At 40.0% G+C, this 27,781-nt stretch overlaps 1 protein-coding gene across 3 annotated transcripts in view; it reads right to left on the bottom strand.

The window, feature by feature from the left end:
* The window catches only part of MGMT (O-6-methylguanine-DNA methyltransferase), a 229,958-nt gene that overhangs the window by 189,635 nt on the left and 12,542 nt on the right, over positions 1-27,781 (bottom strand). For all 3 annotated transcript variants that reach the window (XM_081954291.1, XM_081954289.1, XM_081954290.1), the window contains exons 2-3: positions 27,569-27,619; positions 23,124-23,156 (exon numbers count right to left, since the gene is read on the bottom strand). In XM_081954291.1, coding sequence (XP_081810417.1) covers positions 23,124-23,147 — 24 coding nt within the window. In that variant the 5' untranslated portion in view covers positions 23,148-23,156; positions 27,569-27,619. The remainder of the gene's footprint in view (positions 1-23,123; positions 23,157-27,568; positions 27,620-27,781) is intronic.

The following is a 27,781-nucleotide window of genomic DNA, read 5'->3' as shown; positions in this document are numbered from 1 at the left end:
TGTGGATAACAAACAGTTTTGTCAGCTTACTAGCAGATGGAAGGGCCACATAGACTAAAAAATGAGCCTGTTTGGAAAATAAGTCCATTACCATCCAAATGACTTTATTCTGACTTTCTGGTAATTCCACGATGAAATTCATGGCTATCTGCTCCCATGGATGGACATGATCTGCCACCGGCTGTAAGAGACCAGGAGGCTGGCCACGCACGACCATGGGCCTTCATGGTCGTGCACACAACACAACTCCTCACATATTCTTCTATCTCCCTCTTCATGTGAGGCCCCCCAAATTGGCGATTAGATAAATGTAGGTCTTAAGAAATCCAAAGTGTCCAGCTGAGCGAATATTGTGGCAGTGCCGCAGCACAGGAACCCGTAAAACACTTGGTACATATAATTTTGACCTCTTCCAGGCAAATCCCTCTCTATGTATTAATAATGTTCATTTTTCCTTAAACCACTGGTCAGTTGGGAGTGCTGCCTGTATGGATTTAGGTATATCATCTGCTAGGTGATTCATGTGTGTTGTGGGTGAGTTCTGTTGGGTGGTTAATACCCAAGGCTGTGATATCGCAATATTAGTTTGTACTACATCTTACCTTGTACTGTCATATTGTGATTTGCAGGAGAGGGCGTCAACCAGAAAATTTTTACTACCAGGATATATTTCAATTGGGAGTTGAAGTGCCTGAAATACAAGGCTCACCTCACTTGCTTTGGTGATAATCGTGGTGGGGTTTAGAGTTCCTCTAAGTTCTTATGGTCCATCCAGATCTCAAAGGGTGTCCCTCCCCCTTCTAATAAATGTTGCCACGTTAACAGGGCCCAACGGACAGTGAATGCCTCCTTCTCCCATATGGGCCAGTTACGTTCGTTCTCTGTCAACTTCCTTGATGTGTAAGCACATGGCTGTAAGGCTCCATCATTATTCTCCTACAAAAGGACGGTAGCCATTGCCACCTGGCATCTGGATTGGATTGGATTGATTAGATTTATATGCCGCCCTTCTCCCAAGGACTCAGGGCGGCGTACAGCATTAAAAAACACATAGTACAAAAGTTAAAAGGAACCTGAACCACAAATGACATGGTGGGTTCTAGATGCTTTAGAATTGCCTCTCGTGGAAATAAGGACTTCAGATGTTCAAACGATTGCTGACATGCTGCCGCCCACACTACCAGAGATCCTGGTTGGGGTTTTTTCATTAAGATGCTTTGTTTGTAAGAGATCGGTCAGTGGAAGGGCCACTTGAGCAAAGGACGGGATGAACTGCTGATAGAAATTTGCAAACTCTAGAAAAGTCTGCAACTGCTTGCGAGTTTTAGGGGCCTGCCAGTCCAACACCGCCTTTACATTCACAGGATCCATCTCTACCCCATTAGGTGAAATACAGAACCCAAGGTAGTCCAGTTGCGACCTGTGAAATTCACATTAGACAATTTAATGTATAAATGTGCCACTAACAGCTTCTTAAGCACCTGACGCACCAGGGTTACATGTTCCTCCATGGTTTTGGTATATATAAGAATATCGTCTAAATAGACATGAACCCCTTAGTACAAATGCTCATGCATTGATTAGCTGCATTAATACCATCGGGGCTCCTTGCAGCTCAAAGGGCAAAACCCAGAACTGGTAACTGCGTAGGGTACAATTGAAGGCTGTCTTCCACTCGTCCCCAGCCCGAAGGCATACCTTGTAGTACGTCTACCTGTGATCTAATTTCGTGAATATACATCCCTCCGCCAACTGGGCCAACATATCCTTCATTAAAAGGAGGGGGTACAGGTGTTTTACATAGACAGCATTGATGCCCCAGAAGTCGACAGAGGTGTAAACCACCATATTTTTTTCTCCCTGAACAGAACGGGGGCAGCCACCCTAAACTGGGCTGACTGAATAAAGTCTCTTTTCAAGCTCTTTTCTATGTACGCCCTCATCTCGGCTAGCTCTTGTGGGGTCATGGAATACATTCTTGGCTTTGGTAATTTAGCCCCAGAGAGTAGTTTCAAGGCACAATTCATAGGGCGGTGTGGAGGCAGGGTATCATACTCCCATTAGCTAAATACGTCTCTTAAGTCTGCATACTCTCAAGGGAACAGCTCCTTCCCAGTCATTCATACCGATGGTACAATAGTCTGCTTCACCCACCCCACCCCCGCTGGCTTCTGAGCCTGTGATTGCGCCTCATGAGGTGGGGGGATCAGGGCCGAGCCCTATCCTAAGATACCTGCTACCACCACCCCACCATATCATGGGGCCCCATTCATTCAACCACGCAGTCCTAGTACAATCTCCTCTGTGATTTTCAGAACCACTACAAACCGCAGAATCTCCTGATCGGTAACACGTGTGGCTGGTTGACCTCCCCAATAATGACCTATCAATCTGTTCGATCGGCATAGCCAACTTGCAGAGGCCTAGCGCCAAACCATCAGTTACTGAGACATTCATTAAGCATCGAGTACACCCTGAATGGATCAGGGCTGTACACTGTTGTCACCTAGCTAATTCCACTACCAATGGTATCACAAAAGGTCTGATCGGCTTACTTATCATCATGTCAGAATCTTCCTCTCTGTCACATCCACTGAGGTTAGGTGTAGGAAAGTGTAGGATTTGGTTGACTTGCCCTGCGTGACTTCTCCTGGCTGAACTCTCTTCCTTTCCGTACCTCTTTTTGTGCTCTCAAGAGACCTTCGCTCGACCCAATGGAGCTAGCTAATTACCGTCCAGTCTCCAACCTCCCCTTTTTGGCGAAGGTTGTTGAGAATGTGGTGGCGCAGCAATTTCCACAACACCTAGACGAATCCGACTATCTAGACCCACGCCAGTCCGGCTTCCGACCCGGGCACAGCACTGAGACAGCCTGGTCGCGTTGGTCGATGATCTCTGGAGGGCCAGAGATAGGGGTTGTTCCTCTATCCTGGTCCTATTAGACCTCTCGGCGGCTTTTGATACCATCGACCATGGTATCCTATTGCGCCGGTTGGAGGGGATGGGAGTCGGAGGCACCGTTTTGCGGTGGTTCGGCTCCTACCTCTCCGACCGGAAGCAATGTGTGTTGACAGGGGGGCAGAGGTCGTCCCTGAGGCCACTCACTTGTGGGGTGCCACAGGGGTCGGTCCTCTCGCCTCTCCTGTTCAACGCATATGTGAAGCCGCTGGGTGAGATCATCCGTGGTTTTGGGGTTGAGTACCATCTTTACGCTGATGATACTCAGCTGTACATTTCAACCCCAAACCACCCCAACGAGGCTGTCGAAGTGATGTCCCGGTGTTTGGAAGCCGTCGGGGTCTGGATGGGGGACAACAGACTCAAACTCAACCCCTCCAAGACCGAGTGGCTGTGGGTACCGGCACCTCGGTTCAGCCAGCTGACTCCATCGCTGGCCATAGGGGGCAAACAACTGTCCCCTGTGGAGCGGGCGCGCAATTTGGGCGTCCTCCTTGATGCCCGGCTGTCAATGGAGGACCATGTGGCAGCCGTGGCAAGGGGGGCGTTCCACCAGGTTCGCCTGGTGCGCCAATTGCGCCCCCTACTGGACCGGAGTGCCCTGCGCACGGTCACTCATGCGCTGGTGACGTCTCACCTGGACTACTGCAATGCCCTCTACATGGGGCTTCCCTTGGGACGCATCCGGAGACTGCAGCTAGTTCAGAATGCAGCCGCGCGGGTTATTATGGGAAGTACACGTTACTCCCAAGTAACACCTCTCCTGCGCGAGCTGCACTGGCTACCTGTGGCCTTTCGGGTGCGTTTCAAGGTATTGATCACCATCTTTAAAGCGCTCCATGGCATAGGACCTAGCTATCTGCAGGATCTCATCCTACCACACACGTCCCTGCGACCTATCCGCTCACACAGGGAGGGGCTCCTCCTGGTGCCGTCTGCTAGGCAATGCCAGCGGGCGACGCCTAGGAGTAGATCCTTCTCTGTGATGGGCCCAACCCTCTGGAATGATCTCCCCCCAGACATTCGAACTACCACCGACCTCCGTTCCTTCCGGCAAAAGTTAAAGACTCACCTATTTCAATCAGCTGGCCTGGCACTTTCTTAGTTTTACCTCCCGGGGATTTATTCTATTTTAATTGGGTTTGGGGTTTTAATTGTGATGTTTTTAGGATTAGAATATATTTATTTCTTAGTACAGCCTATCTCCCCCTCCAAATGTATCTTAAATGTATTTTATTATTATGACCGATTTTATTGTATTGACTGTACACCGCCCCGAGTCCCTTTCTGGGAGAGGGGCGGTCTAAAAATCTAAGAAATAAAATAAAAAGCACCCATGGACACCTTGGGGGTGGTCTTCTGCATCTAAAACAAGTTATGGGTGGCGAGACAGGTATTGTTTGTCCAGTTGCCATCAAGGAGGGAAGTTTTGCCATGGGGAGCCCTGTGGGTTGTGGAGCTTTTGCGGCAGTATGCGTCTGTGGCAATCTTTTTCCTGATTTGCCCCACTTCCTAGCTGGCTTATCCTTATGGAATTCTATAGCCAATTCTGTGGTGGCCTAGAACCATGAAGCCGATCTAGGTGGCAATCCTCTGAACACACAGGCTCGAAGTAGGGTGCAGTCAAGACAGGATTTAAAGTGGTGCACCATTAACCTCTCTGGCCACCCCCGTACTTTGCCAGCTAATTGCTGGAATTCTCTGATGTACTCAGCCACTGGCCTTCCCCTTTGTCATACCGTCAACAGCTCACCTTCCACCTGCTTGGTCCTGGTGGTATCTTCGAACCTCTCCTGCAGTACAGTCAGGAACAGGCCAATGTCCCCAAGTTCCACAGCACGGTCCCCATATAAGACAGCCACTCAATAAGCAGCCTCTCCATCCATCACCACTATCACCATGTCCCACTGTGACATGTACAGATGGCTGTAATGGTCCATGTGATTTAACACCTGGCCTATAAGAGGGCAACTATTCCCGGCCTATCATCAAATGTTGTCCGCATCACTGGTGGGTCCCAGTGCCCCATCACTCCAGGACCATATCCAGTGGGAGACCCCTTTGGATAAGGATGGGGTGGGGTTCAAAGCTCTTCCTCACCACTCGTTTCCCATCTGCGACCCAGGTAGCCTGGGGTACACCAGTCTAGGCCTTTGGTCTCCCAGTCTTGTTACCTGGGACTGACCGGCAACTACTCCTGGCTGTCGGGATCTATGTTCCCATGTTCCATTATTGAATGATGGTCGATCTAGATATAATTGTCTTCAAATTGGCTCAAAGCTTACTATGAATCTGATTTTTCTAGTGAAAATTTGATATATTCCAAAACAAAAACTAGTGAACCTGCTATTACACTGTTTAAACAGACAATGCAACAATAAAGCATAGATGTCTTTTTGTTAAAGTTGAAATCAAGAGTTAGATTCTAGTTTTTATATCCCACTAAGTTTTCAGTTCAGTTTCCTTCATCATGTGATAGTGAACCTATGGCACACAGAGCCTTCTCTGCGGGTATGCCAGCCATTTGATCAGGCCAGCTCCACCATGCATGTGAGGGTGCCTCCCACCTACCAGCTGATCTCCAGATCTGTCGCGCATGCATGCATGCATGTGGCGAAGGCACATGTGTGGAGGCGCTCACATTGCATTTGGGGGGTTTGCACACATGTACATTTTCCTGTGCCCCATTTTGCACCTGGAAGGCCTCCTGCACCAACCTGGATGCCAAAATGGGTTGCGAGGGGGCGCACATGCCCCCATGCCCTGTTTTGGGCCTGTAAGGCCTCCTGCACCAACATGAAAGCCAAAAATGGGTGGCGGTGCGGGGCACATGTGCTGGGGACACGGACACATGCACAGGGGAAGGGGCACATGCGCAGGAAGCACCCACATTGCATTTTGGGGGTGTGTGCGCTTTGGACACTTGGCACCAAAAAAGTTCGCCATCACTGGTGTAGCATATTCTGGATATTTTAGTCTTTCCTCTCCCTCAAAACTGAAGTCAGTATTAATCTACAAGAAAACAAATATCACTAGGATAAAAAAAATAAATGCTCTTAGAAGAAAAGTAGTAATATAATTAGCAGGCTAATAAAATTAATTGTATCCCCTTCATAGATTACTGCCTTGTCGTGGCGAAAGGACTTGCTTAGCTCAATGAAGCTATGAGCTATGCTGTGCAGGGCAGATCAGACGGACAGATTAGAGAACTCTGACAAAATGTGATCCACTGGAGAAGGAAATGGCAACCCACTCCAGTATCTTTGCCATGAAAACCCCATGGACAGTATCAAAAGGCCTGGAGGATCGTTTTCCATGGGGTCACGATGGGTCGGACATGAATTCGCAACTAACAACAACAAAATGAATTGCATAGCAAAATTATCAATTGCAAAAAGTGCCTAAAAAGCTATAAATAGTGGGCTAAGCAAAAATTCCAATAAAAATCTAGGCTCCTACCATACTCAAAATTTCAAATAAGAATAGGGTTACCCCAAGAAGTAATTTTACATAGAAAGTTACTTTTTGCTGTTCAGATTGTTATTGCACTTTCTATGATCATCTATCTAGGAGTTATAGTAACTACCTCTGGATGGCATCAGAGAGAAGACGACTCTTTGCTTTATTACAAAACCAGACAAAGCAAAACGCAAACACTCCTAGCTATGAAATAAATGCTTACTAATGCTCGATTCAGTTCTAGGTGCAAAGATACTAAGTTGGAAAGAAACAAGAGTTTTCATAAATGGATTTCACAGTAATTACCTCATAGCCAATATTTTGGACATTAAAATGATTAAATGGAAGTATGGCATACCCTTAAGGATGTTTCTCTTGGCATCATACGCTGCTGAAATTACAAAGCCAGTGTGGCATGCCCAAGATCTGGTGGCAAATTTGTTCTTTGATTGATATGTTGATACTGATAACATGCTGCCATTAAGATCAAGCTTGACAAAATTTACCTGAAGTTATGGAACTGGTTGAATTGGGCTCAGAAAATAGCCCAATGTATTTTTATGGCTATGTGAAATAACTGAAAAATAACATTCATGTTTATCCTCTCCTTTAACCTGAATTTAAATAAGCCATTAATTTATGATATTCATAGTCGTAACAGTAAATTATGATCTGAAGTATTCATAAATTAACTTTTAATTGCAGACTTATTTTAAAATCTTGGCACAAACTTGGCATCATAATTCAGTTATTGGATCAGACACAAAATAACTACTACTAAAATAGTTATGCATGCTTTTCATGGTGGCTTTCTGAAACCTGGCATTCTAGGCATACCAGGTCAACCAAGTATGTTGGGCATAACTATGGTGATTTGGGTGAGGAAAGTTGTAGTCCAACATGTTTATTGGGTAGGATGGATTAACAAAATCACAAAATAGATTTAGATCGGGACAGAAAATTTAGTAGCTCAGTTTTCAACTTTAATTACTAATGAATTAAGGGAGGCCTACTGCTAACTTTCTGCTCAATCTACAAACTTTGTACAGTACTAAAAGTTTTAAAAAGGGAAATAATTAATGATGAAAATTCCTGTCTCTTTTGTTGCATTTTCTAGGGTTGGGGTTTTTTGTTTGTTTGATTGATTGTTTTTTGACTCCGAGTCAAGACTTGACTCTCAGTGACTGACTAGATTTATCTCTGCAGTTTTGTTGGTCAAGGATTTTCAGAAGTGAGTTGCCATTGCTTCTTTCCTAAGGTTGAGAGTAAGTAATTGACCCAAGGTCACCAAGTTGACTTGTGTCTAGGGTAGAACTAGAACTCATAGGCTCCTAGCTTCTAACCTAATGACTTAAACTCTACACAAGATTCTTTTTATATCCTATTTACATCATTGCTAGTTTTTGCTTTGTATTCTTTCTTCGGCTTTTTTAAAAACAGATTTTACCTCAAAGGTAAAATATTTCTTTTTACATTGCTTACTAGTCTTCTATTTGCTCATAAAATTACTTCATACTACATACCGTATTTTTCAGAGTATAAGACACTCCGAAGTATAAGACACACCTAGATTTTGGGGAGGGAAACAAGGGAAAAATATCTGCCTCTGCCTCCCAGCAATTTGCCTCCTTGCAACCAACAGTACAGACAATATACACTGTTTGTAGTGTTATATTTCAGACTATAGTTGTACAGATGCTGTTAAAATGTGCTTTCTGGAAGTATAGTTATCCTCTGCTATTTAAAAGAATAGCACTTTTAAAAACAATAGCACTGGGCTTCTCCAGATCAAGCATTTATTTTAAAAAGCTTCATTTTGTTAAGTTGTCTAGAACAATAATAAAGCAATCTTTAAAAAATAAGTCTAACAATTTGAACATTCCATAAGCATTTATAGTTGTTGACTTACCTCCTTGCAGCAAACAGCCTGATTAGCACAAGAAAAAAAAGATCTGCCTCCCAGCAATTTGCCATGTGGAGCAAACAGCTAGTTTCACTTTCAATTTCTCCCTATCATCAGCTGTTAGAGGCTGCAGGGATTGCTATAGTTATTGAAGCCTCCGCAAGCCCCCGTTTGCTGCAAAGAGGTAAATTGCTGGGAGGCAGAGGCCAAAGGATGGGGACGGTGGGTGGGGCTACATTCGGTGTATAAGCCGCAGCCAAATTTTCACCCTCTTTTAGGGGGGAAAAGGTGCATCTTATACTCTGAAAAATATGTATATACAGTATATTGACAAATAATTCTTTTTCCAAAGAAACTATATTTTAAACATTGTTTGCAGCTAGCTTTGCCCAATGAGCAACTAAAAATATTATCAAGCACTGTGTGCTATGATAGCATCATCAACTTACTAATAGAGATTTCAATAAAAATTCTGTCCATAAAATATTAGATTGTCCAACAGATGTTGAACAATTTCTTCCTCACAGTCATGGAAGGGATTTTCCAAGTTTCCTATCCTTAAGAGGGCACATCACCTAAAAAGGATTGTGGGATCGCTATTAACAGACACAACAAAGGTGGTAAAGTATTGATGCTTTGCTATCTTTACTGTTAAAGTGTAGGCCTTAACAGTGCTTTAACACATGTTTGGTAGCGTTCATCCTCTATTCAATTCTAGCAATAGTCGGGATATCTTTTTTTTCATTTCATCTCTCTCAGCTCTTCCCTAAATCATATGGAATCATATGGAGAGGTGAAAAGATGCATAAGCACAATCTGATTGAAAAGCTCAGTGATTCTTATTCCAAACAGTGAGCAATGCTTCAGATCAACTGTATAGCAGACTATTCCTCAACTCCTTCTGAGACCTGTCTGGGTTCATTATTCACCAAGGGAGGACCAATCTAATAGGTTCTGCCTCCCTATAGTGGAAGGTGGCACCAGAGAAACTCTTGGTAATCGCAGTGTGATCTAAGAATGACAAGCCAGGCACCAATAGCTCCGTCAGTTTCAGATCAAATTAACAATGCTCCAACAGAAACTAACCTGGTGTATGACCACTGTCCCAGGTTGGGCTCCAGATGATCTGGAATAAATCCATGGGTGCCATGGAAACTATGAATTCCTGAGCTACCTCAGACCCCATTCCCATAGAGGGAAGTCTCTTGGCAGCCAACAGTCTTTCTAATGCAACCACTGACAAACCCCCATCAAAGGAGGGTGGAAAAGGAGAAGCGGGGAGAGATGTCTGCAACAAAAGAGTGCGTAGTATATAAAGAGGCTGTCTCCGTGTCTGCAGGTGTGGCAAATGCAGCAAGTGAACCACACACAACCAGCAAAGCAAACACCCTCTGTTCCACCCTCTGGAAACACATCCCAAACAGATTCGAAACCAAGTCCAGCTTCAATCCAGGTATGTGCCGACCCAGACATTGTCTAACATTCAGTAAAGTATATAATCAGAATGCTAATATGCAGAGAATTGGTGTGTAGCTCCTATTTTCTATGCTGCTTTTACCCACATATTAAATATTTTTTTGTTCAAAGTACAGACCACAACTAATACAGCTTTTTTTTAAAAAAAACTGCTGCAAAGATTTTATATAATGTATATTCTAAGGCCATATTAGACAATATTTTGAAATGAGAGAAATTAGAAGTCAGAACCGAAGTTTCAGTGGAGTTTGAAGTGATGGGTGTAATTGGGATACACCATGAAAACAACTATGAGTATATTATAAGAATGTGTAAAACAATCTGAATTCAAATTATTTCAGATACAAATGATTCTTCAGAATTCTAGAAAAATAGATCATGTTCTGAAGTTTCCTCCAACCTCAGGAGAAAACAGGACATTTCATTCCATACCATGTTGACTGTTCTGACATTCAGTAACTGGCTTGTTTGTATTTTTTAAGTCCTCATAGGCTTTGAGGTAGAATTAATCAATAAAACAGCAGGCACAGATTTTATACTTGCTGCCACTGGCTGGAACTGGCTGAGGAGAAGAAGGATGGTAGTGCTAGGGAGATTCCATTAAGCACATGTTCAGAGACTAAAAACAGTTTTGAACTTAATAAAAAGGCTGCTGCCTGTTTGGTATGTGAATTTACTGCTCTTTTTATATATTCATTTGTTTGCTTGTTGAGTTTTGCAGGCCAGTTGCCAAATAAAAGTGTTGTGCTTTTGATTTAATAGATATTCTTGTAATATTATTGAGCTTTCTTTGCAAGTGAAGTGTACTATGCATATCCATGCATAGTGCATTAAGAAATTTCAAGGCAATAACCAGAAAACCACATTTTTGTTATTGGTCTGCTATTCATTGGCTATTCTACCAAAGTGAATAGAATTAGCACTGCTAGCTTCTTTTTCCAGGAAGGGTTCTATGACGTTTGTGCAGGCAGACCAATCTATAACAAGTGCTTCTAGTTGTTTGTGAATGGAATTTGTTAAAACATTCTTTTAAATTTTACTTGGTCAATATTTTTGGTAAGTTGAATAACAGAAGGCAGTTAACATGGGAGACACTGGAGCTTGAGAATCAAATACAAAGAAGGAAGGGTCATTGTGAATTCCTATTATTTCCCTATGGTGGAACACATACAATGTTTTGGCTTTTCTCCTATAGAACAAAATGCTTGTTTCATTTTATGTCCACTCTTACTGCTTGACTGAAACCCCAAAATGTAGAACGTCAGGAACCTGTTCTTTTCCTGACACCCAATTCTTATATAATTCATGAATTGACACTTTTTTACTACCATGATACCCAAGACTCAGGCTCGTCTTACTCCCGAGAACTGTCAACAGTATACTAGCCCTGCTACATAAAACAAGATAATTTTACAGCTTCCAACTAGACACAGTACTGTAGAGTGACAGTTTGTCACGAAGCACTGAGGGCTGTGGCAGTACGGTTTTGAGCACAAATGTCAGTTTTTAAACGGTTCTGTCTTGGCAAGCAGAAGCTTAAAATGTGTCACACCATCCCAGAATCTCACTCTCTGTAGGACACTAAAGCTAAGTTAATCCTGCCATTATATAGCAAATTTGCAACCTGTTGGTATATTTCAATCTAATTATTGCATATGAATTTGCTACACAGCAAAAACTACATCAAATGAAACAAGATATACAGCAATGATCACACAAGAAATACGGTGGCGGTCATTTTTATATTAAATTGTTTTTATTGCATTTATTATGCAACTGTGAAACTGGGTATTTTTTTTTTAAATGAAGCCCGTGCAATTCTTTGTTTTTCCCAAATATACTTGGAGGTTTACTACTGGGAATTGAGTGGCATATACATTTAATAAATAGTCGTTATTATAATTATAAAACATGGAAAGTCCTTCACAATACATAAATGTTGGGCTGTATCGTTAGGACTGTGTATCGCTTATCAACTAATTGTGTGGTCTGATTGAGTTGTCATCTGAGAATAGGTTTAACTCATAATGATCAAGGTTAATAAATATTTTATTGTGCATATACTCTTAGTTTAATTTTGGATGATTTTGAGTTATAGGATAGGTAATTTTCTATCCAATATCTTTCTCATTGGAACCATTATTTATTTATTTTATTCTTATATTGTGATATGGGGTTTTATTCTAAAATTTATCTTAGGAAAAGATAAGGAAAAGAAAAAATGGCATGAATAGATTCTAAAAGCACTAACACTCTTAAATATTTTCACCTACATATTATGTTAAAATGTCTGCTACTCAGACACCAGGGTACATTATGGTAGTTACATTATAATACCAGATTCTAATGAAAGGAAAATACCAAAGAGCAATATTATATGAGATTATGCAAAATCTCTTACGCATTTTTTAGATAATCAGTAGGCAAGCACAGTGCCATACCCATTCAACTTGGTCCAGACCTTTTGGAAAATTAAGCAGACAATCCACTTAGAAAGTTCACTGTCATATTGTGAACATGATTTATTTTTTATTCCTTGGTTTTCATTTCAACTGAATAATTCCAACTAAATATTTCTTTTCAGACAATTTTAGAGATATATACTTTAAGAATGAATATTTAAACTTAGTTTAAATCTTTTTCATGCCAATTAGTTCTGTATGTTTGTTGTTTATACAAATTGTTCTACTGCATAATTATTTCTCCTCGGAAAGAATATTCAAGAGAAAGCTATTAGCTTAATAACATACTATTTTCTTCATTTGCTTTCTTGGGAGACACCATTGGAACAACAATCTTCATGTTATTGAGTAAAATGATTCTATTAAACTTTTATTTTAATATTTCTCCAGTTCAAAATTTAACAATTACTTCATTTTTAAACAAAGGAACTGTGTTGGAATAATGGTAAAGTATAAATTGAAAAGATGTTTAAAACTTAGAAGTATAACAAATTTCGTTTTTAAACTATAATAATCATATCTACTGGAACTTATTTTAGCTTTTATAAAAAGAAAGAGTACCTCTTTTTAATACATATTAACTGTCTTTTATCTTCTATAATATAGAACATGATTCATTTTAGAATAGTAGTTTTATTTTTAACTAATGGGATCTAATGATCTTGGCTGTTTTTGTAAGCAACATATATCCTGGTTTTGATCACCTTGGATATAAAAGAGCTGGCATACTGTATAAAATATATAGAAAATATATTTTTGTATTATGAAACATGGTATTTCTATTTCCAATTACCATGACATTTGCCAATCTTTTATGTCAGAATATCTCATCATTGTAAGGTATACAAGGGATAGGGAAGGGGGGGGGCAGGTAAACTATCTTGAGAACAGTTCCTCCCAAAACTTATATGTGCTGTAATTAAAATGGCATTATCCCAACAAATCTGTGAGAATACTGTGTACATACCGATAGTTCATTGTGCCTAAATGCTAAAACTAGAACATTTGTGTTAGCTAACCAAATTAAGTCTTCGTCATTAATAATGTATGAGTACCAAAAAGGTGTACACTTCAGAACATGTATCAGAGCAAATATTAGGATGATTTATGACTTAATGTTCTGTACAAAAAAAAAATGATTTTCATGGTATAGTTATGTAACCTTGAAAAAGTGTGTTTTTTTGGCACCGTGCCTTTCAAGGTCAAAGATACTCTCCCCATTTTAGGAAGAGATGGTACAAAAAGGGAAATAGGCTGCATTGAAATGATGTACATTTTATGTCTTTAAAAAATAGATATCAAACTCAGAAATACTACAGGATTTAATTCTATATTTATAAGCTTTATGAACAGAAAATATTTCAAAATAATATAATTATTATAACTGACTGGAATAAAAGAAAATAAAAAGTTCAATTTCAGTTTATTGAAGTTATGTCTTAGGTGTCCTTTTCCCCCCACAGTATAGGTAATCCTCGCCTTATAACCATTCAATTAGTGACGTTCAAAGTTACAATGGCACAGAAAAAAGTGACTTTTGACTTTTATAAGATACAATTTTAATGAGTATTTGTAGTAGAAAATTATATCTAAGAAAAAACAAAGGCTGAATGCAAAAAAAAAGCTCTATTAAATACAGTTATTCTGGTGTAAATATGCCTGAGATTCCATATAAATTCATCATAAATATGTTTATCAAAATCAGTACATATGAACGTAAACTTGGGGAGGCATTGTATTCAGATTATGCATCTTTTTTACACAGAAATCATCACTTCAGGATAAGTAAAACTGTAAGGATTTCTGTGTCTGAATTACTATGATTTATTTTTGAAAAGAAATGAAAAGATGATCGAAAATTTAAATTCAAAAGGTCTTTTGAGAAAGAAAAAAATACAATCACAGTATGCAAAAACCTTTGATAGTCAACTATTTTTAAAATACAGAAATGCAACTTGCTAATGAACCCAATAATTTTAAAAACATCTAATTAAAACAAAAATAGATTATGTTAATTACCTTTTCTTTCCAGACATTACCTGGTTATACAAAAGTTCTACAGAACTTTTATAATTATTAATTATGTCATAATGAATTACAAAGTCTAGACTAATTGAATCTGATTTATCTCACTGGAAGAGGAGCTTTTTGTAAGGACAAACTGAATGATCCCATAAAACAAACAAAATAAGGTATATTTTACCTTCACCTCTTTTTAAGATATTTTCAAATAAAAAAAGCTGACATGTTTTTTAGAATTTTTTATTAATGTGAAGTTATTTTAAAATCTTTCTGACAAGTTTTATTTTAATGTGATGTGGTAATTAGTTATGAAAGCCAGGTCAATTGGAAACATGCCAGATATAATAGTTTTCTAAATTTAATGTATGTGTAGTCTACACTGTTTACTTACCTAGTTTGCTTTTTTGCCATCCCTTGCCAGAGCCTATGTGGTTAATAATATCAATATGAAATATCATATTATTCAGACCTACCAAGGACATATAAAAATATCAGAAATAATAAAAACAAAAACACAAAAGTCATGCACCCATGAATCCTACCTGCAATTTGAAAGCACTCTCCCCAGCCTTTTCTTAAGGCCCAGGAGGGATAAGGTGAACAAATCTCTGATTGAAATGAAAAAAAGAATGGGGGCAGCTACTGAAAATTTGCAAAACATCTACCACTCAATTTTCAGCAAAGTTTAGTATAGCTACAATTAGGGAACAAGGTAGATTTTGCATTTAAACAATGAACACTGTTTATTTTCCCCACAGGAACCGTTCTTCCCTTATAAATAAAATCAAAGAGCTAATCCAAATGACCATACAGATTATATTCAGGGGTGGGTTCCTGCCAGTTCTAACCTCTTCTATAGAAGAGGTTCCACAAATCTACATGCCGTTTAGAACCAGTTCCGGATCCCTCCCCCTGCCCGTCCGCACATCATCAAGATGAAGAGCGAGAGGAGGAATTCTGGGAGTTGAAGTCTACAAGTCTTAAAGCTGTCAAGTTTGAACACCCCTGGGGTTTTTTTCTAAAGGGTTAGGGCTGCAAGGGTCTTGTAACTTGACAGCTTTAAGACTTGCACACTTCAATTCCAGAGTTCCTGAGCCAACATGACTGGAGGAGGAATTCTGGGAGTTGAAGTCCACAAGTCTTAAAGCTGGCAAGTTTGAACACCCCTGGGGTTTTTTTTCCCTAAAGGGTTAGGGGTGCATGGGTCTTGTAACTTGACAGCTTTAAGACTTGCGTGCTTCAAATGCCAGAGTTTCTGAGCCAATATTTTGGTTGCTAAGCAAGAGCATTGTTAAGTGAGTTTCACCACATTTTACAAGTTGGCCACGCCCACCTGGTCACATGGCTGGCAAGCCACTCCCACCTGGTCACATGGCTGGCAAGCCACTCCCACCTGGTCACATGGCCAGGAAGCCACTCCCACAAAGCAGGCCACACCTACAGAAGAAGTTCTAAAAAAAATTGAAACCCACCACTGATTATATTACTAAACTTGCCCATGCTCTTGATGATGGTTACTTCTAGATAGGAAATCTAAAAACTTTTATTTCCAACAGAAAACATAGTCCTATCAGGATAAACAAAAAGGTCTTACTATATTTAACTTTGTTCTGCTGTGAGCCAACAGCTGTGTTATTCACTTAATTTTGAACACCTTGAAACTACCAACCCTATCCAAGTTTTCAAATTCTTCATATTCTTCTCCTCCCCACTTTATATTTCTAAGAAAGCTTTTCTGGTTCTTTTGTTTACTATATACAGCACATTTTTTCTCTTTTATCCCATATATCCAGCTTTTGTGTAGATTTTGCTTGGTCTTTCCAATCTAAACCTTAACTACTAAAGAATGTCACTTCTGTAATTCTGGATAATATCCAGCAGATTACCTATAGCCATGATGGCAAACCTATGGCACACGTGCCAGAGGTGGCACACAGATCCCTCTCTGTGGGCATGCGCATCAGTGCCAGCTACTTCCAGATTCTGTCCTATGCATGTGCACTGGGCAGCTGGTCTGGTATGCATGCGCGCGCCAGGCAGCTCCTCTTTCGGGTTCAAGTGTGCACATGTGCGCTGGCCAGCTGGTCTTCACATGAACCTCCTGAATCTGGAAGAGAGCAGCTGGTCGGCGCACATGTGTGCCAGACCAGCTGTCTGGCGTGAATGCGCACAACGGAACCCAGAAGAGCAGCTGGCCGCTGGCTGCCGGGTTCTGGTGCTCCAGTGTGCGCATTCCAGTTTCAGCACTCAGTGCCGAAAAGATTAGGCATCACTGATCTATAGTAAGTATTCACAAGGCATCTTTTCACTCTACCAATATATAAACAATGAGTATAAACAATTGATTTGGAGAAACTTGGTGACATTAAACATTTAACTAAGGTTTGTGGCTCTCAAAAGACTCAGTTCTAGTAATCACTTCTGATTCTACAAGGAATCAAGGCAGTCTTTCTATCTTCATCAGGTACCCAGAAAAACCAAGCACAGCTGACAATGCCCAACATGCTGAAATCTCATCATGGATTTTAAGGGATATCAAGAAGAGAAGAAACTAATTAAAGTTGAAATATCCTGAATATAATCTTTATCTGTTGACTCAGCTCAAGAGATTAAATCCCTATATACTTGGTTATATGAGAGAAAGAGAGAGATTAGTGATCCCTTCCCAGCTGTTAAGGAGCAATACCTGAATATAGATTTCTTGTGGGAGACCATAAGAGAACACAAACATGTGATTGGAATGATGTCAATTCCCAAAAGGCATCAATGCAAACTTATACAGAAAGAAAGACATCTCCATACTTCTATATACACCAGAGAGCGTATAACAGCATGATACCTTTATTAGTGTCCAAAGCAGAAGAATAACGGACTAGAATAGTTCATCCCAGCAAGGAAAATAGAAGCACTGTAGATATGTAATATTTCTAACCTGTTAAATTAACATTAGTATCTCCATTCGGTATCTATAAAGAACTGCCATCAGTTGAGACAAGGTCTTATATGATTATATAACCCACAAGTCATCTTGTTAATAATTCAAACATATTATTTAATTATTCTGTTTTGCAATAATTGATATACAAATTCATATTAAATTTAATTACTCTTGTTTATAGCCATTCATTTTGGTTAAGTTTTATGGTTTTATAGTTTGGGTTGTTGAGTTGTGAGTTTCTCAATGTTATGTTTTAAGATGGGCAGTCATGCAAATAATTTAAATTAAAGAAATAAATACTGTTGTTTCTCCTGAAATTGAAAATTGAGTGAGATGCCATAAGATTTCGTTTTCATCCTTATAATCATCAACATTATAATTTGAAGGTAGAAAGAATGTTATCAAACTTTCAGATAAAACATAATTGTAAAACTGAATAGCTAATATTGTAAAAGTCAAAAATAATATTCAACACAAACTTGACTATTTAGAAACATGGGCAGAAAATAGCAGAATGACATTCAACTGAAACAACCAAAGTTTTTGTTCTTAGGGAATAAAAATCAACAACGAAGATATTTGGGAAGGGAAATATCATATTTTGCAAAAGAAATTGTGGAAACGTTTTTAGAATAGTGTCAGTTGCCACTCACGCTTGAGCTTCGCAACCATTCAGTATCAGCTGCCATGGACTCAGAGGGCTGGATGGGAGCGGAGATGCTTTGAGGGAAACAAAACTTCACTGTATCTCTCCAAGGTGGACTTCAAGGACAATTGGCTTGAGAATGGAACGTATGGCTGAAGTGACCATTCTAAAAATACCTTGTTTGGATTTGAGTGGACATGGGGGCACAGTGATGGGAGGCAACTAAGGGAGAGAAAAGTTAGACTTGGAAATTTTGGCACACATTTTTTGGTTTTAGTTTTGGCTATGCATTACGGTAATTCACTTGATTTCTAATAAACTATATCTTTCTCAGTAAATGGAGTTAAGGATCGTTCTTACTTAGATTTTCAAGATGAAGTAGGCCTGACAGAATAGAATCCGAATAATTGGAGAGGAATAAACAAATGGTGTTATTTAAAAAGGCAAATGTAATCATCAGATATAATAATTACTTCAATTCTCTACTGATCACTGATAAAAAATTAACAAAAAGTCATACAGAAGGAGGTTAAGACCTGTCCTATATTAGCCCAATGAACAGGCCACAAAATAATGAATCAGGTTACTGAAAAAAGATTCCAATTCAATGTTAGTTAAAGAAACCTGGAACCAATTACCCAGAAAAATCACCTGTTCCTTGGCACTTAATATTGCCAAGAATATTGAATTCTAAATTCAAATCAGATTTTCCAATCCACTGATGTCTATGGAGATTTTCAGTCATTCAGATCATGGTTGTCCCAAAGATACTTTTTCAAGAGGCAGATGGACTTTTTGAGTTTTGTTTTTTGAAGATGTTTCACTTCTCATCCAAGAAGCTTCTTCAGCTTTTCCAACATCCAGTCGGAGCTGAAGAAACTTCTTGGATGAGAAGTGAAACATCTTCCAAGAACAACAAGGAAGTTCAGTTGCCTCTTGAAAAAGCACCTATGGGATAATCCACTGATAGAGGAAAAATATCAGTATTTACACATTACTTTTTAAGCCAACACAAATCAACATATATTGACATTTTCATTTTTCTTTATTAGTTATTCTGAATAATTTTTTTTACAATCCAAAGTTAACTTATTTCCGTATCATATAAAATTCAACGACACCATGTCTGTTAGTGGGGAGAGACTGAAAAACTTTCAAAAAAAAATGTGAGTTCTTAAGCAGCCAAGAAACAAGGATTAAGGCAAAGTTGCTAGATCTTTTAAAACAAAAGGACAAAAAGGAGTAAGCAGTTGTAACAGCTGATACTCCATCCACAGAAGAATACAACTATTCTGCAATATATTCTGGCTGTTTTCACTAACTGCCTGCCCTTTGTCCAAAATATTCTTTTTAATCAAATGAACTGTCACCATAGTGGCAAAACCAGCAACTTTAAAAAATGCCTTGACTGTCAGATTTGTCATTTAATCATCAGAAGTGGTCATATGATCCAAATCAACAATGAAACAAATGAACAATGAAAGCAGTAATAATTCCCACATTTAAGAAAAGTGTATTTGTTGACCAACTCCAGCATGACAGCCATATTCCATGGTTCAGTGCCCACTACAGGCTGGTCACTTGAGGGCAGAAATAAATGTGAAATAAAATACATCCGTTTTAAGCAAAATATAGAATCAGGTTTTGTAAAAAAAAAAATCTGTTAAGAAATTTCAAGGCATAATTCCATTCTTAAATCAGATGCTTTAAAATAGTAAAACTGGAATGTTCTACTACTAAAGGTAAAAGTTGAATTATACAGTAAGTATAAGTAAGTAAGTAAAATCCATGAATTTCTCAATGTGGAGATCAGGAAAAGAAAAACTGATTCAACACAGAGAAAATAATACCTAAAGGAAAGCCTTGTTAAATAGCTTTGACAAGTGAGCTAATGACCAAAATCTGAAAGTCTGCACAATTTTAATTTTACAACGTTATGTCTATACTTCTTTAAAAGTGCAAGGGCTTATAGGGTTTGGTGAAATAGTAGCAACAGTCTTCTAAAGAATTAGCCAAGGCAGAGAAATGTACTGTAGAGAAAATATTTGCATACTATTTTATACATTCCCTCCAATAAAGAACCATATATTTCAGAGGGGGGGGGGGAGAAGAGAGGGAGGGAACCATTGTTTAAAAGAGTTGACAAGTAAGCTAACGAACAAATTTTCTAGGGGGCGTCTAGGGGATAGGGAAAAACAGCCATTTGCATTGACCAATATTTTGTACATAAATCTGCAACAAAAGGTAAGATATGATACAATTTAATCTCAATCCTATCAGCATATGCTCCAGCTGAAGACAATCACAAATCTCTCCTTCCCTTTTCTTTTTACTCTTCACAGGATGTTCTCCCACAGGAACAATAGCTATCTAAATTCCATGTTCTGTACTGCCCAAACTCACTCCATGATCACTAGAAATGAGCATACCACTTCTAAAAACCAATTGTTTTCCAGACATGAAAACAGAATGGCAAAGCAAATTATATATAATATTCTCTTATTGAAATGGACAAAATTTCACAGAAGAGTTTTTCATGTTATTTGACAAGCTCAAATCAGAACAAACTAAGAGAAAAGGCAACTAGGCATAACACAATAAAAGATATTACCTTCACAATGTATTATTGCTGCCAATTATATCATTTCAGCTTAATTTCAAAAGCACAATCACGCTCAACTGTGTTTCTTTTTTAAATTTCAAACTGTATTACATTAAGGCAATAACTCACCTTCCCGCTATAATATTGGTCTCTCTTATTGCAAAAATACATTTCATAAATACTTCATTGACAAGTCAAGCTAATTCAGGTTAATTTTATTGTATTTTGGTACTATCTCACATTTATGTGCAATTACCTCTATAATTTTATTGCTACACCAGAAAATAATCATACCAATTATTTGAAAAAGAAAGTATATAAATTCTAAGTCACAGTTGCTGGCATTTTTGATAAAATAGCAGCTTTATCTCTGAAAGTGGCAGGGACATCAGATAAATCATGCATCAGTCAAGTGCAGCTGACCCCCAAGTGCATTGCACAATATCAGAAGTGCTTCAAAAGAAACTTTCCTGGATCATCCATCATCCTCCATAACACTAAAATAGCTACACCTGAAAAGTCAGAACTAGAGGATAAGAGTAATAATAATCCATCCAAGCAATATGTGTAATCCTATTAACAATACTTCTCTTTAACTTTTAAACTGAGCTATGACACACTTAAATCAGCTCAGAAGCAAATAAGACTATTTCCACTGCCATTGTTAAAACAGATTCAGACAATTGTTTTGCAATAATTGTAAAATTGTTATCTGTATAACATATATAAAATCTGATGCTAAAATAAATTGTATATTCATTGGATATTTGCTAATCTTAAAGAGTTGGTCAAACATCTCCAAAGAAGATTGTTGTTCACATTCTGAACTGTATATTATATGCAGGTGGCTATAAATCCTAACATTCATAATACATAGGAACAAGGAAAGCTGAGTTTGAAATTGGGCTTTTATAGAACTAAAGCAAGAACTAAGAGCCTGGGCAGGAATTGATGCCATATTCTTAACATCCAAAATACAGCAAATCATTCACACTAGTACAGCAAACTTACCTCATATGAAATGTTTTTTTTTAAAAAAACTAAAAGTGAAACCAAGGAGAGGAACAGAATTTAATTGAAGAATTTTTAGATCTTCTATATCAGGAGTGTCAAACTCGCCAGATGCATCATGCGCTTGCCACGCACAACTTCGGTTTAGCGAAAGGGGAAAAAGTTGTGATACGTCATGTGACAACATAACGCCGTGAGTTTGACATCCCTGCTCTACAAGTAACACAACTTCCCAACCCATTTTAATACGAAAAGCTGGGATATATAAAATCACAATAACATTTTTATGCTCATTAACTATGACAAAATGGTCATTATTACTACCGAATTTAGTGTGAGGGAGTTTGTACTGAGCCTGTTTGTTGAAGGAGATGTATATCCTCTCCACTATAGGAAAGTATATAATGACAACCAGATTAATCAGGTTAAATTGTGGAAAACAGTCTATTTGCAATTATAGCTTCCACAAATTAAAAGGAATAAGACTTATTTATTGTTTTATGGCACTTTGGCGGCCTCCTTAAAATGCTATTTTCCCTTGCCCAAGAATCCTAGAGCTGGGACAAAATTCAGGAGTGATTTTCAATAGATTCTGCAAGCCATTACTGATTGACAGTAATAGCATAAACTCGATAACTCTAATTCTACATGCATACTTAATATTATCCTGCAATATAAAGCAATAGTGTGTGCTTTCACCTCTAAGAGTGAAACATAAAGAGGAAATTTAAATATCGTTTATAATTTTCCACGGATTTAAGTAATTAAGTGAGGGATATATGAATAGGCATGTAGACAACATTACAATTCATTAAGACTATCGTGTAAAGAGTCAAAAAAATTAAAATATATTGTAAAAAAAAATACTATAATTTCATATTAATATTTTTCCATGGTTTTCTTCTTTTGAAGTGTGGAATTGCAGAAGGCATACCCCTAAATCAAGCCAATCTGTAGAAACTGTCAAATAAATTAAAAAGCAGAAACTCCCACATCTGCTGGGTTTGACTACTATGTGATTTGTAAATATGAGTTGCACTGAATTAATACACATTATGAACGAGCTCTCTTACCATCAGAAAGGGACAAATGAAGGAGGGAAAGAAAAGAATATTTTTCAAATAATATATTCATGCCTTATGATTTTTGTAATGTATTCTGCATTTAAATGGGACATCAGCTACCAATGCTGCTGTTCGACAAAACTATTGTTAAAATATATTGCTGTGTAGAATTTATACATCCATTAAATACAGAGTATCAAACACTACACATGGATTCACAATATCAATGTGAAGACAAAACTTTAGGTTTTATTTCTTTTGCTTTTAAGAAGATTAATCTAGTCACAGAAGGGCAGAAAAGGCTCAGTTAACCCTAAAAAGTACAGCAATGTTCAATTAGGTTATGCTCTGTGGAAGATAAATATGTGATGCAGAAAGGTCTACTACTGCCTGTTACCAACCATGACAGAGTTACTGAGATTTACAATGTAGCATCAATCTTGTCGACTGGATTTTTAACACTGACTGCTGGACACTGGGGAAGGATGCCAACTTTGTTATGTGAATTCTTCTCCAACATTATTACTTTGTGCGTCGACTTAAATGCACTATTTTTCTCCCACCACCCTTACAGCAACTTACTTGTTTATGCAGTTCTGAAGCCATGTCAAATGCCTAAGAGAAAAGAAAAGAATGAAACTCGTTAAGAAAAAACACACAAAAGCATTCATTTATAAGCAGCTATGTACAAAAATGGCATGGCTCATAGTATGTCTTCTTTTATTGTATACAAACTCATGAAAAACCAATTCCACATTTTGCAGCCTGACGTAGAAAATGGGGGATTTTCTTTTCTATTGAGTAAACAGGAATTTTGAAGTTCAGCAGGTCATTTATCATCTGTAATGAGTCATAATCAACAAATGACTATATGAAGCTTTCTCTCATCACTTGTTTTGTGAAATAGAAATCCACAGGAAAGAACAGCAACTTAAGATCTATTCAAAAATCTGTAAAAATAGTTCATTCCAGCTATTATACTGTGTGTGTGTGTTTGCACATGTATATGTCTTTGTCTCTTATGTATGTATGTTGTCTTTATCTGTATTTTATTTGCTTTGATTGTACGCCGCCCCGAGTCCTTCGGGAGAGGGTTGCGGCTAATCGAATAAAATTATTATTATTATTATTATTTGTGTGTCTCTGTGCCACTTCTCTGTTTCCATTATTTCTAGTCAGGCTAATTTCTTCCATTCAAGGGCAAAATGATTTAGACTTGTTTACCAATCAGTTATTTACATCCTGGTCAGTTACCATTTGGAACTCATCTCCATTGATTTCAGCAAAGCCTATTTCAAAATAACTTGTTTTTATTACGATGGGCTAAAACACTGATAGAAAATGACAAACAAGCTCAATACTAAAGCACTTACCTATCTGAAATCACCTGTCTCTCTAAAACTTTTTATCATGCCTTACCAGTTTGGAGTTATAGCAACCTAAGTTACAATGAAAAATGAAGATTAGCTTCATTTTGTTTGCTGGAGGCCTTTTCTTTGCTAATTCAGACACGTATACACAGGGAATATTCTCAGATCTTAATTAGAGGGGTGGGGATGTTGAATTTTTAACAAATGGACTTCTCCCAAGTGTTTTAGTTAAACGTGTGTTAAAAATAAAGAGCTCTGAACAGCCTGAATAGAAATTATATCCCCTTTCAATCATGCTAACCCAATTTAGTACAGGTAATGTGACCAGCCAAGACCTAGATTTCTAAAATAAAATGGAGAAGTATATTTTTAAAATTGAGATAATCCATTGTTTATAGTCATTAAGCTTACTTTCTACGAAGAAAATAATTTGCAAAAATAAACTCACAACATTCATTTTCTTATCATCACAAATTTTAAATTTTGCTACCAATAAGTATGATTAATTTACTGATTAATTTACTCACCTAACTTTATTTTTATCAATCATCATAACTCTTGATCCTTTAAAGGAGGGGTGTGAAACTGGCAGCCCATGGGCCAGATGTGTCACATGCAGGCCACGCCCATCCCAGGTCTGTGAAAAAAGTCATGACGCGACACGTAACAGCAACGTGACACCGCAAGTTTGACACCCATGCTTTAAAGAATTTAAATTTCTCTAAAGAATTCTTTAGAGAATTCACTGTGTCGCAGACATCCGGTTGTGAGTCTCTGGGCGTGAAATGGGGCCCAGGGAGACAGTTGGGTCTGTTGATAGTATACCTGGCTCCCCGCCATACATCAACGGCCCTGCCCGGACTCCTCGAGCTGATCGCGGAGATGGCGGTTCAGACCCCCAAGCTACTAGTGATGGGGGACTTCAACCTGCCGTCGACGGGAGAGGCATCCGAGGTAGCCCGGGAATTCATGGCTTCCATGACAGCCATGGATCTGACTCAAGTAGTTCGGGACCCCACACACGAAAGAGGCCACATACTGGATCTTGTGTTTGTCTCCGACCAGTGGACGAGTGATCTGGGTATAGGGAATTTAGTCATCACGCCCCTGTCATGGTCAGATCACTCACTTCTCCAACTGGACTTCCCTGGCGCTACTCCCCGCCGCGGGGAGGCGGAACCAGATTGTCCCAGATGGTTCCGCCCCAGGCGTCTGATGGAACCAGATAGGTTCCAGGCGGAGCTTGGGCCACCTCCTGCAGACCTGTCCCGCTCCCGGGCAGAGGACCTGGTGGCCGCGTGGAATAGTGCGGCCGCCGGAGCCTTGGACCGGGTTGCGCCTTTGCGGCCTCTCCGATGGCAACGATCGACCCGGGCCCCCTGGTTTAATGGGGAGCTAAGGGCGATGAAATGCCATAGGAGACGCCTAGAGAGCAAGTGGAGATCCTCCCGCTCCGAATCCGATCGAACACAGGTAAGAGCCTACTTAAGGACCTACCTTGTGGCAATAAGGGTGGCCAAGCGTCAGTATTGTGCCACCCTTATAGCGTCCGCAGAGAACCGCCCTGCCGCCCTGTTTCGGGTGACCCGCTCCATGCTGTCGCAGGGACAGCGGGATCCCCCGTTGCAGGGCAGGGCAGAGGAGTTTGGGGAATACCTGCAGGATAAAATTGATCGGATCCGGAGGGAGTGGACCCACCCCAGTGTTCCAGAGGGGGCGTCCGAGGCTAGTCTTGAGATTCCACGCTGGGAGGAGTTTGACCCTGTTGTCACCCTGTTGTCACCGAAGATTTGGACAGGTTGCGCGGGCGACTGCGAGCCACCACATGTTTATTGGTCCCTCCTGGTTGGTACTGGCTTCCTGGGAGGGTACACGAGGCTGGCTACTAGGGCTGGTGAACGCTTCGTTGGGTGAGGGCCTTTTACCAACCGCCTTGAAAGAGGCGGTGGTGAGACCCCTGCTCAAGAAGCCTTCCCTGGACCCAGAGGAGCTAGCAAATTATCGTCCTGTCTCCAACCTTCCTTTTCTAGCGAAGGTTGTTGAGAGTGTGGTGGCTCAACAGTTCCCGCGTCACCTGGAGGAAGATGATTATCTAGACCCGCGCCAGTCTGGCTTCCGGCCCGGTCACAGTACTGAGATGGCCTTGGTCGCGTTGGTGGATGATCTCTGGAGGGCAAAGGATGGGGGTTGTTCCTCCATCCTTGTCCTATTAGATCTCTCGGCGGCTTTCGATACCATCGACCATGGTATCCTATTGCGCCGTCTGGAGGGGTTGGGGATCGGAGGCACCGTATTGCGGTGGTTCCGCTCCTACCTCTCTGGCCGGATGCAATGTGTGTTGGGAGCAGAGGTCGACCCCGAGGCCCCTTACTTGTGGGGTCCCTCAGGGGTCGATCCTCTCACCTCTCCTGTTCAACACATATATGAAACCGCTGGGCGAGATCATCCGTGGTTTTGGGGTGGGATACCACCTGTACGCTGATGATACCCAGCTGTACATTTCCACCCCAAACCACCCCAACGAGGCCGTCGAAGGGATGTCCCGTTGTCTGGAAGCCGTGCGGGTCTGGATGGGTGACAACAGGCTCAGGCTCAACCCCTCCAAGACAGAGTGGCTGTGGCTCCTGGCTCCCCGATACAACCAGCACATTCCATCGCTGGCCATCGGGGATGAACAATTAGCCCCGGTGGAACGGGCACGCAATTTGGGCGTCCTCCTTGATGCCCGGCTGACTATAGAAGATCATGTGGCAGCCGTGGCGAGGGGGACGTTCCACCAGGTTCGCCTGGTGTGCCAATTGCGTCCCCTTTTGGACCGGGGGGCCCTGCGCACAGTCACTCACGCGCTGGTGACGTCTCGTCTGGACTACTGTAATGCTTTCTACATGGGGCTCCCCTTGAGGTGCACCCGGAGACTGCAGTTGGTCCAGAATGCAGCCGCGCGGGTAATCATGGGGAGATTGAGGTTCTCCCATATAACACCTCTCTTGCGCGAGCTGCACTGGCTTCCTGTTGCCTACCGGGTGCGCTTCAAGGTGTTAGTCACCATCTTTAAAGCGCTCCATGGCATAGGGCCTAGTTATCTGCGGGATCGTGTCCTGCCCCATACATCCCTGCGGCCCATTCGCTCACACAGAGAGGGCCTTCTCCGGGTGCCGTCCTCTAGAGACTGTCAGAGGGCGGTGCCCAGGAGTAGGTCCTTCTCTGTGGCGGGTCCCATCCTTTGGAACGACCTCCCCCCAGACATCAGGACAACAACCGATCTCCGCTCCTTCCGCAGTAAACTGAAGACCCACCTGTTTCGGCTAGCCGGCCTGGCATAATCTCGACAACTGTTCCACCCCTTGGTTAATTTTAATTGTCAATGTTAGCTTTTAAACTTTTATTCTTATTGGGGTTTTAACTTCTCTGATTATTGTATTTATTTATTTTTACCTCCTTCTTTGTAGTCCGTAGACCGTTGCTTGTGTACGTCGCCCCGAGTCCCTGTGGGGAGAGGGGGCGACTAACAAGTCTGATAAAATAAATAAAATAATAAATAAAGGTTAATTTTAACGTAATTGTAATTGTAAATTGTAAAATAGAAATTTCAGAAATCGAGCAGACTAGGCAGCTTTTTCAAAGGAAAAGAAGCATTTCAAAATTCAGTAAGACTACTCTCCAACTGAGCTACTGGATGTAGGTATGTTTAGAGCAATGGAAGACTACCTAAAGAAAATGGGGAAAAAATAAAAATTATTTCAGATACATGTGAAAGAATTTTCAACTAGTTTATCATTAATATTTCTTCCAAGATACATTAGAAGTGTTTGTATCCCATGAAATGTTTACATTCTGATTTGCTAAACTGTTATGAAAATAGCTATGGGA

Source organism: Natrix helvetica (genome assembly GCF_964273705.1).
Source record: "Natrix helvetica genome assembly, chromosome: 5".
Taxonomy (NCBI): Eukaryota; Metazoa; Chordata; class Lepidosauria; order Squamata; family Natricidae; genus Natrix; species Natrix helvetica.
This window is presented reverse-complemented; position numbering and strand designations above follow the sequence as displayed.